This window comes from Grampus griseus (genome assembly GCF_964374135.1).
Source record: "Grampus griseus genome assembly, chromosome: 1".
Lineage (NCBI taxonomy): Eukaryota > Metazoa > Chordata > Mammalia > Artiodactyla > Delphinidae > Grampus > Grampus griseus.
In genome coordinates, this window is record NC_139017.1 from 51,295,546 (window position 1) to 51,310,322 (window position 14,777).

Sequence of the window (14,777 nt, forward strand, 5' to 3'; positions counted from 1 at the left end):
ATAGGAGGCAGAGAGGGAACCTACCTCAATGTAATAAAGGCCATATATGACAAACCCACAGCCAACATCGTTCTCAATGGTGAAAAACTGAAACCATTTTCTCTAAGATCAGGAACAAGACAAAGTTGCCCACTCTCCCCACTATGATTCCACATGATTTTGGAAGTTTTAGCCACAGCAATCAGAGAAGAAAAAGAAATAAAAGGAATCAAAATCAGAAAAGATGAAGTAAAGCTGTCACTGTTTGCAGATGACATGATACTATACATAGATAATCCTAAAGATGCTACCAGAAAACTACCAGAGCTAATCAATGAATTTGGTAAAGTAGCATGATACAAAATTAATGCACAGAAATCTCTTATATTCTTATACACTAATGTTGAAAAATGTGAAAGAGAAATTAAGGAAACACTCCCATTTACTATTGCAACAAAAAGAATAAAATACCTAGGAATAAACCTACCTAAGGGGACAAAAGAGCTGTATGCAGAAAACTATAAGACACTGATGAAAGAAATTAGATGATACAAACAGATGGAGAGATATACCATGTTCTTGGATTGGAAGAATCAATATTGTGAAAATGACTATACTACCCAAAGCAATCTACAGATTCAATGCAATCCCTATCAAATTACCAATGGCATTTTTTATAGAACTAGAACAAAAAATGTTAAAATTTGTATAGAGACACAAAAGACCCTGGATAGCCAAAGCAATCTTGAGAAAGAAAAATGCAGCTGGAAGAATCAGGTTCCCTGACTTCAGACTCTACTACAAAGCTACAGTAATCAAGACAGTATGGTACTGGCACAAAAACAGAAATATAGATCAATGGAACAGGATAGAAAGCCCAGAGATAAACCCACACACATATGGTCACCTTATCTTTTATAAAGGAGGCAAGAATATACAATGGAGAAATGACAGCCTCTTCAATAAGTGGTGCTGGGAAAACTGGACAGCTACATGTATAAGAATGAAATTAGAACACTTCCTAACACCATACACAAAAATAAACTCAAAATGGATTAAAGTCCTAAATATAAGGCCAGACACTATAAAACTCTTAGAGGAAAACATAGGCAGAACACTCTATGACATACATCACAGCAAGATCCTTTTTGACCCACCTCCTAGAGAAATGGAAATAAAAACAAAAATAAACAAATGGGACCTCATGAAAGTTAAAAGCTTGTGCACAGCAAAGGAAACCATAAACAAGACAAAAAGGCAACCCTCAGAATGGGAGAAAATATTTGCAAATGAAGCAACTGACAAAGGATTTTTCTCCAAAATTTACAAGCAGCTCATGCAGCTCAATATCACAAAAACAAACAACCCAATCCAAAAATGGGCAGAAGACCTAAATAGACATTTCTCTAAAGAAGATATAAGGGTAGCCAACAAACACATGAAAGTGTGCAACATCACTAATCATTAGAGAAATTAAAATCAAAACTACAATGAGGTATCACCTCACAGTGGTCAGAATGGCCATGATCAAAAAACCTACAAACAATAAATGCTGGAGAGGGTGTGGAGAAAAAGCAACCCTCTTGCACTGTTGGTGGGAATGTAAATTGGTACAGCCACTATGGAGAACAGTATGGAGTTTCCTTAAAAAACTAAAAATAGAACTACTCTTTGGCCCAGAAATTCCACTAGTGGGCATATACCCTGAGAAAACCATAATTCAAAAAGAGTCATGTACTACAATGTTCATTTTAGCACTATTTACAATAGCCAGGACATGGACCCAACCTTAGTGTCCATCGACAGATGAATGGATAAAGATGATGTGGCACATATATACAAAGAAATATTACTCAGCCATAAAAAGAAGCGAAATTGAGTTATTTGTAGTGAGGTGGATGGAACCTGTCATACAGAGTGAAGTAAGTCAGAAAGAGAAATGAAATACTGTATGCTAACACATATATATGGAATCTTTAAAAAATTGGTTCTGATGAACCTAGGGGCAGGACAGGAATAAAGATTCGATGTAGAAAATGGACTTGAGGACATGGGGAGGGTGATGGTAAGCTGGGACAAAGTGAGAGAGTGGCATGGATGTATATACACTACCAAATGTAAAATAGATAGCCAGTGGGAAGCTATCATAGCACAGGGAGATCAGCTCAGTGCTTTGTGACTACCTAGAGAGGTGGGATAGGAATGGTGGGAGGGAGATACAAGAGGGAGGGGATATTGGGTATATCTATACATATAGCTGGTTCACTTTGTTATACAGCAGAAACTAACACAACAGTGTAAAGCAATTATACTCCAATAAAGATGTTTAAAAAAAAAAAAGGCAGGAAGGCAGGAAAGGTAGTAGTTTTTATTATTACTATTATCATAAATATTTGCAATTAAATGGAAAGAGAAGCTACATTCTAGTCTCCACAAAACTCTTTCTGTTGGAGCCTACATTAGGAATTATCAAGGTTGAACCCTTCCAGTGGGGCAGTAAGATTAGCCTCAGAAAGTAGATGATAAAACTTAATTTGAAGCTCACCTGCTCCAAGAAATCTTCCTTTCTGGACAATTGTAACTCTTGCTGATTTTTCTTCCTCATGATACATTGATGTCACCATCACACATTTCACCTAACATGTACTATCTCTGAACCATCTCATCGTGGGATAGTGCAGGGGTTTTGAAGGTAAATACTGTACCACTGATTACTGGTCCCCCTGCCACAATGATGGGGATATGAACAGTCTCTTTAAATAATGCTGAGTTATATGCTGTCTGCTCTCTTCCTGCCCACATTTGGGTAAGAGTTCTGCTATCTTCTCCATGTCGGGTTTTAATTCTGCTAGTATATAGCAGGTTTCAAGATGGTGAATCAGAAATGAACTGCTGAACAGCTTCTCTGGATAGAAAGCCATAGGACAGGACAAGGGAGAAATAGAAATTCTTCCCAAAACACAAACTCCTGCCCTGTTTTAGAAAAATACAAGCAGTAGAGGCCAACCCAAAGGCCTCTGAGAAGATCCAGGTTATATTATGAGATGTATTTATGTCCTGAGATCACTTTTGGCCTGAGCACAATTCCAGGTCACGCAGGGATTTCAGGCTTAATTAACCACAGGAGCTCCTGAAGTCAATTATTTACAATATTTGTTAACCAAGCGATCTAATACTACCGCTGTGTTATCTGAAATGTGAAAAATATTTGACATTCATATTGTACACTTAATATGTATACTGAATTATATGTTCCCGAAACGAAATGTTACCTGTCAGTGGTCTTTGTAATCTAGCAATTTGTATATTTCAACTCCAGCTTTATAATTTACCGTGTGACATTTCTCTCTTTGAGTGTCAGTTTCCAGAGAGTAGTCATTATAGTAAGGATAAATAACTCTTATATAGGACTTACCATGTGCCAGCCATTGTGTTAAGCACTATACCTGCATTATTTATTTTAATCACCAAAACAATCCTGTGAAATGGGCTTGGATAATCAGTTCCCCACCACCACCACCATTTGATGGATAAGGAAACTCAGGTTTAGAGAGGTTAAGTAATTCCCCAAAGGACACACAGCCAATAATACATATATATTATCTCATTTAATTCTCACAACAATTCTGGGGCATTGTCTTTGTAGAAGTAGAAGCTGAGGCTTAAAAAGTTGACATGACTTGCCTAAAGTTAGTAGTGGGGCTGCATTTTGAGAACTGTTCTGTTTGTCTCCGAAGTCCATATTCTTTCAATTACTTCAAGATACCTCGAAGAAACACACACATACACACAGAGAGAGAGGAGAGAGAAAGGTATCCTAATTCTGTGGAAATCTCTTATTCATTAGGAATATTATATCTGACAAGTATGCAGACAGAAGCAAATCTCCTACTGGGAGGAGTGAACGTTTACCATCCTATGAGCACAGCCAAGAGCCATTTTGCAAAGCCCAAGTTCCCTCAGACAATTGATTCCTAGATCTCAGGACAGTGACCAAGATGGAAAGTTGGCAAGAACCCTAGATCTGCTATAACTCTATTCTCCCACACTCAACCTTGTTTCCCTCAGAGGTCAATCTTACAGAGGTGTGATATCTTCTTTAGCCCAGAACTGACTACAACTTTATTCAAGACCAAAAATACCACCAACATTTAATATTCACCGGCAGCACTGTGGTATCAGCACTGTGGCTTGGGTTCCACCTCTGCACTAGCTATGAACAGGCAAGTCTCCTAATGCTTCTGAACCACGTTCCTTCATGTATAAAATGGGGGAAATAATAATGCTGCCTTGCAGTATTATTGTGAAGATCAAATAAGATTAGACCATGAGTAGCACAAGGGCATAGCCTGTATGTTATTTATCTTCATAATCTTGGAGTCTGGCAAAGTTTGTGATAATAAACATTTGGTAGTGAATGAATAAGAAAATGAATGTATGACTGAGGAATACTTTATAAACTATAAAGCACCATATCAATTAGGTTTAAGATAATGGCACTTATACTTAATGTACTTGTTTCACTGCTTTTTCAGTTGCTTCACTCTTGGCTTTAATTCCTAATCTATGATGTAGGGAGGTTGTTCTGGATGTTACATGAGATCCCTCCCAGTGCTGAGATTTTGTGATTCTGTTACACTCTGCCCTTTAAACTCCCAATATGTACTCTACCAGCCTGCCTCCTTATTTTTTAATCTTTTAATTCTGAAATAATTTTTGAGATACAGAAGATTTGTAAAGATAATACATAGGATTCATGTGTGCCCTTCACCTAGCTTACCCTAAAGTTATCTTTCGTCACTCTGGTGCCTTTATGAACACTAAGAAATTAACATTGTACATCACTAAACTCCAGACTTCATTTAGGTTTTACCAGGTTTTCCATTAATGCACTTTTTCTGTTACAGGATCCAAACCAGGATACCATGTAGCATTTAGCCCGTATGGCTTTTGCAATAAAAAGTTTTGCTATTGTATTTTTAAAAGCGTATTGGGACATTAAGATTTGTGGGATAATGGAAACCTAATAAAGAATTTATCCTGAGCTAACAAGTGTGTCAGCCATCCTCTGCACATGGTTTAGAGAACTTCAGGAAGTCAAAAAAGACCATCCTGCATGGTGGTGAATGCAAGAAGCCAAAATGAATTGTGTACAATAAAATTGAGCCCCATATTATAGACACTGGAATATTGAGAATCAAAAATGTAAGCATAAGTTTGTTTTTGAAGTCTGTGAGTCTGTCTGTTTGTAAATAAATTCATTTGTATCATTAGATTCCACATATCAGTGATATCATATGATATTTGTCTTTCTCTGTCTGACTTATTTCACTTAGTATGATAATCTCTAGGTCCATCCATGTTGCTGCAAATGGCATTATTTCATTCTTTTTTATGACTCAGTAGTATTCCCCTGTATATATGTACTGGGGGGGAGGGATAAATTAGGAGTTTGGGATTAACATATACACACTACTATATAGAAAATAATCAACAAGGACTTACTATACAGCACAAGGAACTCTACTCAATATTCTGTAATAACCTATATAGGAAAAGAATTTGAAAAAGAATGGATATATGTATATGTATAATTGAATCACTTTGCTGTACACCTGAGACTAACACAATATTGTAAATCAACTATACTCCAATATAAAATAAAAAATTAAATTATAAAATGTAAGCAAAATGGTTTCCCTTGCAGGAAGATCTCAGGTTTCTTTGTTTAGGGCACTGTGAGATGCTCGATGCACTAACTAGTCTTATTTGGTCTTATGCTACATATTTAGTGGGGCCCACTATGTGCCAGCGTTATTCTAGTGCTGGGCAATATTTTATACAGTGGTGAATGAGACAAAGTCCCTACATTCATGAAGCTTATAATCTGAAGGGGACAAACTATAAATACAAATCATGTAATGACAAGAGCACTGCGGGAAACGTAACGCAGCTTGGGGAGTAGAGTGTGAGAGACGTTGGTTTAGAGGAGGTGGTCTGGGAAAACGTCTCTGAAGAGGTGAGCACTGTGTGTACTGAATGATCAGAATAATGAATCAGGACGGATTGCTCCGTACTAGACAGAACCTTGGTCTCAGTTAGAATCAGATTATGGAAAACTGAGTTCCTACTGTAAAAAAATTAATAAGCAGAAACCTCAGTTAGAGTCAGGAGACCAGAAAGGGGTGCTCTCATACCCTTCAAAGATAGCAGAGCCCAACAGAAGAAGAAAGATTTCCTCTTCTTGCCTGACAAGAGCTCAGCCAATGAGAGATTGTCATAATGCAACCAATGAAAAGCCATGAACTTTGTTTCATATAGGCCCCCCCAACTTCCTTTTCCCCTCTATAAAAGAGTTTTCTCCTCTCCATTTTGTGGGGGACTTGTGCATGCCTCACTATAGTTGTAGACCCTAAATTGCAATTCTTTGCTCCTCCAAATAAACCCATTTTTTTCTGGAGTTATAACTGGCTGTCTATTTGTTTTAGGTCAACATTTTGTTGTTCCATATGTGGGTCCAGTGAAGCCTGGATCTGAGCTTCATCCTCTTTGCGTTTTGAAGCTCTCCAGGTTTTATTTGGGATCTGTTTTAAGGTTTCATCTTTTTTGGTTAAGACCTTGTTCTGTATGCAACTACTCATTTGGCACTTCGGCCTGATTTTTGAAATCAGACTTATCCAGCTTGAACTGGCTAGCCACCAGTCCATTCCTTCAGGAATAGGGGCTATTCTATTGGAACTGTGCTGAGCAGCTTCCTGCCTGGCTCTTCCAGGACTAGACTGTTCCCTTAGAACTGGCTGGTATTAGGCCTGCAGGCTGTTTGAGCTATTTGAGCTGCTTAAGTTGTTTGAAAAGAATTATTTTACTCTAGAGAAAAAGCTCTGAGAAATAGGATCCCAGTTATCTAAATATTTTGAGGGTACCCCTTCCCTACAGGGATCCTGGCCCATTTTACGTTTGAAAACCAAGGTCCTTCTTCATGTGCATGTCTAACCAAACTGGACTGACCTAACCGAAAGCAATTTAGAATGGCAATGACCATTATGAGGAACTTTTGAAATCCCTAAACGTACTTTTCTTAAAACCAAATTGGACAACCATAGCTCTAAAATTTCCAAAACTAAATGGAATGCCTATTTCGATTGGTATTTTTAGGCTTCCAAACATTATCAGCAGCCTAAAATTGGATCTTTGCAAAATAAGATTTTAAGATGAACTAAGGTAAACAATTAAAGAAAGGTAACATGGCTCCCAAAGCCTCAGGCTCTTCTTCCTTGGCTTCTCTGTCTCAGGCTCCATCTCCAGCACCATCTTGTCTCACTCCTCCTCCTGCTCAGGTCCCACCTCCAGTGCCAGCTTCCCCCTTCCCCTCTTTTTGCCTGCCTACACATCCCTTACATCCCCAGTTCCCCAATACTAATTCTCTTGCCAGACTTCCCCTTTTCTCTGAAACTCTCCCCACTCCCTTTTCCTCTGAACTTATCAGAACCTAACCCTTTAAAATTAAGCCTTTGGGGGATCCAGAGGACAAACCCTTAATTTCTTATATTTCCTAGACTAACACTGAACTGTGAGTCAAGGTCAGAGATTCTCCCAAAGTAACTGGAGATCCTCACAGATTTGCTGAATTAATATAGTCATTCAGATTTATCAACCTGGTTTCTAAGACTTAACGTCAGCTTGTTCATAAGCTTGTAGGTGAAGACCACGCCCAGCATTGAATGAAAACTGTTAGTAGAGGAAAGACCAGCCCACTAACTTATTTTATGATCAGACTCAGGCAATCAATAAGTGACTTTGTTGAGGAATTCCTAGGGCTTTTCCAAAGACTGTTGAATGGAACAAAATTCAGACTTGCACACAAAAATCTGATGAACCTGTTTATGACTATTACAATAGATTTCATATTATTTTTAAAGCAAATTCTGGTCTTTCTTCAGATGTTGATTCCACCCATGTAGCTTGTAACTCTATGTTTAGTCATAGGCTGACCCAGAACATCTTCCTTCTGGTAAAAAGGACCAGGACGGAACAGGAAAATTTGTCCACTCCAGATTTAGTTAATCTGATAAACCAGCTCTCTCATACTTTAACTGAGTCACCTAAAAGGAAGACTGACAAAATTCTTAACCTTCAACTCCAGCAAGTGAAGGCCCTTAAATGATCCCCCACCCACCCCGAGTTTCTGCTATTATTGCAAAAAGTCAGGACATTGGAAAAGAATTTGCTACAAATTTAAGTGCTTTAGGTGCCTTCAGCCCTCTAATCAGCCTTTTCCAACATCCTCCCGGTTCTCAGTGACTAAGCTCCTGGGAACTATAGGAGCTCTTCCCAATCCTCCCTCTTAATTGACTTGAAGAACGTTTCTCCAGATTGGAGATAAATCTCTTCCAGACCTCACTGACACTGGAGTCACACTCCTGGTACTCAACCCCTCTACTGTCAATCACCCCTTGCCTTGTAGCGCTAAAACAATTCAAATAGTAGGGATCTATAATAAACCTCAAGAGGTTTCTGTCCTTGGACATATTCCCTTTTGTTTAGGCCCTTTGAAAGACACATACCCCTTTCTCCTTAGTTTCTCTGCCCATCCATTTATTAGGTCAAGACTTCTTAGAGAAGTATATAGAATTTTCTTTCTCCCCAAAGGAGAAAGCAATTCTAGAATTGACAGTAGTTATCCAAACAGCCAACCAGGTGAATTAAATGACTCTTTGACATCTTTTATTTGCTTTGTTTTTGATGGTACCAGAGTTTATTCTGGAAACACTGATCATCTACCCCTATTGAATCAACTACCACCCTCCTTATGGGCAAAATCTACAGCTGATATTGGAAAAAGTCACAGCCCACCTCCCATCAAGATTCAGATAGATCTCTTAAAACCTCTTCCCAGAATTAATCAACATCCTGTAAGTAAAGAAGTCCTTCAAGACATAAAAACCATCTTAGAAGATTACAAGGCTCAAGGCCTCACTGTCCCTTAACTAGTCCCTGTAATGCTCTTATTTTACTGGTGAGAAAACCTAAGGACTTAGAGTTGAGGTTTGTCCAGGACCATTTCACCATTTCAGTAGAAGCTCTCCTGAAAATTCTCATCACACTCAACATTTCTCAGCTGCCTCACTTCATAAGAAGTCCTTTCGTTAGCTGTTCCTCACATCACTCTTTTATGTTGTAATAATCTTAATTCTGCTACTCTTCTCCCCTCTGTCACTGATGAAGTTCCTCTTGACTTCTTAACACTGATGGATCACCTACTGACTCCTTGTAAATGATCTGTAGGAAATTCTTTGGGTAATGTTGACTATTCATGGTTCACTAGTAGTTCTTATTTAAAAGGTGACAATGGCAAATGTTGTGCTGAGTATGCTATTGCAACTTCTTTTGATATTGTTGAGGCAGTACCTTCATCTATGGCTACTTCAGCCTAACAGGCTGAATTATATGCTCTTATGTGGGCTTGTACCTTAGTCAAGGATAAAACTGCCAAAATTTGGAGTAGCTCATGATTTTGGAATGTTGTGGAAGTAAGATGGTTTCCTCTTCTCTATCATGTGACTTATCTTTGGTAAATTCATAAATTCAAATAATTAGCTCTAAAACAAGCTACCATTTTGAAATATCTTCTTGGGAATTCTTTGAAGCCCTGGGGAAAAAGTGGATGTCAATATACTGAATGCTCTTCTTCTGAATTCAGACTCCATGTAAAGCTGGTTTGCCTCAAATTAGCCTCATCAAATTTCGGATACACAAAATCTCTATTGACTGTCCATGATGTGCCAAGAATTTGTTTTAGATTTAGATTTGTTTTAGAGTTCTCCTACACTTTCTCCTGTAAGCATCATGGTAACACCCTCTAACAGCTTGTGAGGTGGGTGTCACACTCTTTTCTTTTTTTCCAGAATGAGAAACTGAATGCCCAAGACCACAGAGCTCAGAGATGATAGAAACAGGAGCTGCAAGTCAAAGTTTCCTGATTCTAAGACCAGAGCCCCTTCCACCACACTCCAGCTCAGCCTCACTACAAAATTCCAGTTTCATCCTGTTCCACACAGGACCCACATGTCCTGCAGCCTGGGTCAACCCAGGTTTGAGAATACTCCCCAAGAACAACTGAGGCATGCTCTGAGACGGCAAAATGCCACTCATGGAACCCAGGTAAAGCCTCCAAGCAGTTGTTAGTGAGGGACCAGCATGCACACTTCAGAATCTGCCAACTGAAGAAGTGATTTTCAACAGAGAAACCCTAGCAAAACAGCAGTGTTACAAGTCACTCAGCCATGACGGAAGCACTTTTTAAAGACTGTGCTCCAGTTAGCAAGTGTCTTTAGCAGACCCTATGTACTGTTGTCACATCTGTGTTCAAGATTCCTCGTCCCCTCTTAAAATAAGCCTGAAAGCTAATGTAGTTATACAAGGCAGCCAAATTGCACAAAACTGTCAACTCTTCCTCCGGAACAGATTAAGACCCTGCAGCCAACGGGAAGATATAACTGCTCCCCAGTTTATGAGCAATTTCTTTCCTTCCAGATTTTTCACTGAGACTGGAGTCTAAACTCAAAGCAATAATCATCCAACAAAAATGCCTCTGGAATAATTGAGATCAGTCTTGGGACAGCTGAGTCCTACTGTTTTTCATGTTTGTACATTTTTTACTCTGTGATTAATGGAGGAGGAGATGAGAGAACAGAGGGTGGAAAGGGAGAAAGAAAAAAAAAATATCACTTGACTCTGCATACTCAAAAATGTGGAAGAAGAGAAGGTGGAAGAGAGATCGTGCCTGTAAGTCTCTCATTCGACTTGCATTGGTCAAACAAAATCATATAATTTCTACTCCCTCTCATACTTTTCTTCAAACAGTTTGGGAGTTAATGACAAACCAGTCACACTCTGGCAAGTTTGAAACTAAACATAATTTGTCTTCTCTCCCTAGCAGGGGTAAACACAAGAATCAACAGAATGAAAGAAAAATCCAACTGTCTTTTCAGAGCCAAGCAGAGGAAAGAGAACTGGAGGCACGGAACCTTGCGAGATCATGCAGTCTGACTGCTCACTTTCCAAATGTGGTGGGAGCCTAGAGAGCTGAACCCGTGGTTCAAGGTCACCCAGCAAGTTGTCTTTAGAACCAGGATCTAAATCCAGGCCTCCTGATTCACAGCCCAGGGCTCTTCCTTTGGGACTTAAGAAATCATCTGAGTGTGTTTTGCTGTGGCTCTACAAGGGGAACATTAGAAAGGGGCCCCACCCACATAATAGCCCCCTAAGTTGGAGGACTAGACAGACAGTTGTAATTTGGGCATCCCCATGCTCTGTGCCAGGCAACTGGCCTGGCTACAGGGAACCACTGGAGACTGTCAGTCATTGAGGTGAGGCTGCATTCGGAGTCAGCCATCTGTCAGAAGGGGGTTTGGATAATTAAATCTGCTCACTAGAGGCAGTGAGGGGGATGAGAAAGGCCCAATAATGGGGCCCCTGACCTGAAGCTGCCTGTGTGACCCTCTTCCCATCCCTTCCACAGGCTGGCTGAGCCCCTCCTCAGTCATGGTAGTAAACAAGCTGGTCCAATCCCTCCAGGGCTGGCTTCTGCTGTGATTTGCAGAGCCCTCCATCCTCAGGATGAAGAACTGCCCTGAGTCCAGTCCTGTGGCCCTGGCTGTGCTGACTGAGCCCACAATGGGCAGAGGGAGCAGACTCTCAAGTCTGTCTCACCCATCACCAGGGCTAAGCACATACACTTTGGAGCTGAGACTCACTGAATCCAAATCCTTGCTCTACCACTTCCCGGCTGAGGAAAACCCTGATCTCTAGACTGCGTTCTATCTACCTATAAAATGACTTAGAGATTTGTTTTGAGCATTAAATGAGATAATGCATAGAAATCCCCCAGCATGGTGCTTGCTCAGGGTAAGCACTCAATCAATGGCCGCTGTTTTTATTACTGAGAGGTCCCCTCCACCCATCAGTCTTTTCCTCTCGATCTCCCATCATTGTTCTGTGTGCTGCTGGAGTGACCCTCAGAGTTTTGTGCTTGACCATCCCTAACCCCCATTACACCACATGCATGCTGGGAGTCCTCAAAGAATCTTCTCTCTACAGTTACCATAAGAGCAGCCTGCCCGTTGGGCTTCCTCTTCCCCAGGCCAGCCTTCCACAGGGTCTGCTTCCACCCATTCCTCCGACCCACCCAGTGGTCCTGCTTTCATCCTGGCTGCTGTGATTAACTGGCCTCACAGACCATAGCTCCTAGGATGGGCTCTGACCAAGTACTAGGGTGAGACAGTCCCACCCCACAGTGAAGACACAGGCTCAGACCATTTCCATGTCATTAACCATGGCAGAGTCCAGTCAGAAGAGAACAGTCCTTCTCCCCAAAAGACTTTAGTAAACTATTTCCCAGCAATGAAACCCATTTTAAATTCAGACAGAGAGAAGGACCTTGGTACTCAAAACTGAGAGAGCACATTTAATCGGGGCAGGAGAGAGCTATTTAATTTCACTTCTCTTTGCCTAAGCTTCTTTGACCCCTCTCCCCACTCGTTTGCTCTGTATCAATATTTCTCAAACTGTCTGTGGTGAACGTCCCACTGTTTATTTTCCCCAAACTATTGGGTACCAATACTTTTGTAAAACAGTCAAAATAAATTACTACCAAACTAAAATGTCACTTGGATGTCACAATAATGTTAAATTGCTATAAAGTTCCGTAAATACTTTGAATTTCTGTACTTAACTTTTGGCGAACTGGTAAACGTTTCGCAGACCCCTACTAGTCCTGGACCAAACTGAGAGTAGGGCTGCTTCTGGAAGGAACAGAACCACAGAAGAGTCCATCTGCCATGGACACCCCCCCATTCTGGGTTTTTGTCCTGTAATGCGGTCTGCTCAGCAGTGACCCTGCCCCACCCAGAGCATGCAATGGAAAGGTTCCTGGTAGAACTTGCCCAGTCTCTAGTAAGTGCTGTTCCCTGAGCACCAAGCATCCCCCAGTGAGAGGGATATGCTGCGATAATACCGGCCGTGTGCAGCCCGCTGGCTCTTACCATTCCATTCCAGCCCTGTTGATCTCCTCCCACCAGCATTCTGTAGGCTCCCCCAGGCTCTGAGGTGTGGGCATGCAGGCGTAGTTCCACTGTCTGTCAGAACCTTCCTTCTTGTTGAAGATGCTCCTCACGGCCACCACCACCTGCCCATGGGGACACTGGTAGCTGAAGCCCTGCCGGTGCAGATTCACCCACCCATCATCACTATAGTCTTGGTACTGCTGATATGGGTACCCATAGTCTTCATACTGCCCCCAGGTCACGGTGACCAGTGGCAGAAGCACCCACAGAAGAGTGAGGTCCATGCTGTCTCGGTTTCTGGCAAAAAATGTCACCCTATGTCTGCTGGGCTGCTGGTTTTATACAGCTGCTGCTGACATGTGGCTTCCAGATGTGGGCGAGCAAGCAGGCTCCAACTGCAGTGTGTCATCGTTTAAGCAAAACTTTTCAGCGCCGAGATATTGGCCATAAGTACATTCAGTGTGTTTTAAGGTGGAATTCTAAGAAAACGTAAGGAACATGCAAATGGAAGAAACTCCCTAGAGGAGGAACAACTTAGCAGATAGATTATAAAAGCAGATGGCTTCACACACCTCAGAAACATTCACTTGAAAAAAGGAGCAAATTTGTCCCTCATCTCTTAGCACTTCACTTCTCTCTTCCCTACCCCCCCCCACCCCACCACTAACAAACCCCTGTATTTGTTCTCCAAACCAGCCTTCCAGGACCACACAAATATGCAGAAAGTGATTTCAAAACACCAAAATAATAGGTTGAAGGGTCAGAGTTATTCACATTTCTGCAAGGCTAGATACCTACTTTAAGTTCTCAGCCCAACATCTTTTAACCCTGAGTTATAAGCATGGAATGCCAGTTTGCAGGCTACTCTGAGAATTTTTAAGTCACATATGGAAGTACTATGGGCCCCTGGAGAGATAAGTTGGGCATTACTGCTACATTTAAACATCCTTCTGAGCTGCTGAAATTGGACCCATCTACACCTAGAAACCATGCTCGGCTGACAAATACGTCATGAGTTTAATTTGAATACAGCCACTTTTTATCCTTCGGTGGTTTTCCCCTCTGTGTTGAGTTTTCTTTTTAATGAGGTATAACTTACATATAATAAAATTCATCTCTTCTATATTCAGCATACAGTCGTTCAACCAGTACCATAATCAAGACACAGAACAGTTCCCTCAACCCTCTAGTCCCCTTATGCCCTTTGGTAGTCAAATCCTTCCCAATACCCAGCCCCTGGTAACCACTGATCTACTTTCCGTCACTGTAGTTTTGCCTTTTCCAGGATGTCAAATAGATGGAATCATACAATATGTTGCCTTTTGTCTGACTCCTTTCACTAGGAAAAATGCTTTCTGGATCCATCCGTATTGTTGTGTGTTAGTGTCAATAGTTCATTCCTTTACACTGTTGAGTGGTATTCTATGTTATGGCTGTACTACAGACTGCTTATACATTTACCAGTTGAAAGACATTTGTTTTTCTTTCCCAGTGTTTAGTAGTTATGAATAAAACTACTATAAACGTCCATGAATAGGTTTTTGTGAGAAGAAATTTTTATTTCATTTGGGCAAATACCTAGGAGTGAGAGTACTGGATTAAGTGTATATTTAACTTTGTAAGAAACTACCCGATTTCTCAAGTGCTGAACTATAGTGCATCCCTCCCAGAAAAATTGCAGTTTCTTTTATTTTAACCATTTTAACAAGTTACTAGTTTCCAGTAGTATTTCAG

At 40.7% G+C, this 14,777-nt stretch overlaps 1 protein-coding gene across 1 annotated transcript in view; it reads right to left on the reverse strand.

Moving 5' to 3' along the window:
* The window catches only part of DPT (dermatopontin), a 39,275-nt gene extending 25,887 nt beyond the window's left edge, over positions 1-13,388 (reverse strand). Inside the window, exon 1 of the mRNA XM_082676623.1 lies at positions 13,023-13,388. Coding sequence (XP_082532749.1) covers positions 13,023-13,327 — 305 coding nt within the window. The 5' untranslated portion in view covers positions 13,328-13,388. The remainder of the gene's footprint in view (positions 1-13,022) is intronic.
* Between the last annotated feature and the right edge of the window lie 1,389 nt (positions 13,389-14,777).